The following is a 1,157-nucleotide window of genomic DNA, read 5'->3' as shown; positions in this document are numbered from 1 at the left end:
TATATATAGAGAGAGAGAGAGAGAGAGAGAGAAATGGACACAAAAACTAATAAAAAAAATAGTAACAATAAAAGAAAGAATGTAACAAAACCACAAAAAATTTAACTAAAATTTAACATTTTAATTTCAAATATTAATAAAAACTAAAATGGTATATAAAAATAAAAATAAAAATAACACCGGTCCTGACACACAAAATAAACATGACAAAACACACCTAAATTTGCATATACATATCAACCTCCACACACAACTAACCTGGTCAATGCCACATCCACGACACTGTAATATAATGACCTCTAGAAGTTTGGCAGCATGGCATTCTGGGTCTTCCCCAGCATCACTAGTTAGGACCTGGGGGATGAGAGGTCAAAAGTTCAAATGTCGAATGCATATGGAAGAATGACATAAAATACACTTTAAATGGAATAATTTAATAGAGGAAATGCATAATAAGACCTTTTTGCACATGGTGTAAATGACCTCCAGGTATTTGGGGTCTGACAGCAGCATATTTGTGTCCACAGTAACATAATTGTGCAAGAGGGGCATCATATCTGCATCAACAAGGTAGTAAATCACATCATTAACCAAGTACTCAATATCGCCACGATCATTTTCAAATGACTCACGTAAATACGCACATCCATCAACTTAATGACTCTTTCAACCTAGTTCAATCACGACATGATTTATAGTTTAAGGTGGAGCGGAGAGATCAAGTCTGAGCTTGGCTCTCGGCTGTGTTTTACACCACAGGTGAAGTATCTGAGCTACATGGGTGTCTGAGACCTGTGAAGTAGTCAAAGCAGTCATGCTGGAAGACGTCGTACAGGACCCCCAACAGCTGCCACATCTGAAGGGAGATGGAATAACAGGTGAGTCCAAACGCCAGCGACAAGATCTCCTCATAAAACTCTGAAAAAGACAGAGAGAATGTGACCGATCGCCTCTGAAACAGAGACATTATGTTTTGAGGACAGTCAAAAGGATATATATTTTGCATAATTAAAAAGTATTGATATTGAAATTGTAATTCCAAGCTCCACCAAGTGGTCAAATGGTGCATTTTTTAAGGGGGATTTCAAACTGACTGCTGGAGTTTTGACAAGCAACTACACTGTAAAAAATGACCGTGAATTTAACGGTAAAAGACT

The 1,157-nt window shown here is 37.3% G+C and overlaps 1 protein-coding gene across 1 annotated transcript; it reads right to left on the bottom strand.

The window, feature by feature from the left end:
• Positions 1 to 258: 258 nt before the first annotated feature.
• On the bottom strand, positions 259 to 952 carry LOC107682787 (importin-8-like; the record flags this gene model as incomplete). The annotated part of the gene is made up of 3 exons (XM_016478929.1): positions 259 to 354; positions 460 to 557; positions 793 to 952. Coding segments are annotated over 3 exons (354 nt in total), but the record flags the coding sequence as incomplete, so codon positions are not given.
• Between the last annotated feature and the right edge of the window lie 205 nt (positions 953 to 1,157).

Source organism: Sinocyclocheilus anshuiensis, unplaced genomic scaffold (assembly GCF_001515605.1).
Source record: "Sinocyclocheilus anshuiensis isolate Anshui unplaced genomic scaffold, SAMN03320099.WGS_v1.1 C32590380, whole genome shotgun sequence".
In the NCBI taxonomy this organism is placed as follows: domain Eukaryota; kingdom Metazoa; phylum Chordata; class Actinopteri; order Cypriniformes; family Cyprinidae; genus Sinocyclocheilus; species Sinocyclocheilus anshuiensis.
The sequence above is the reverse complement of the archived record's forward strand: the minus strand, read 5'-3'. Positions and strand labels throughout refer to the sequence as shown.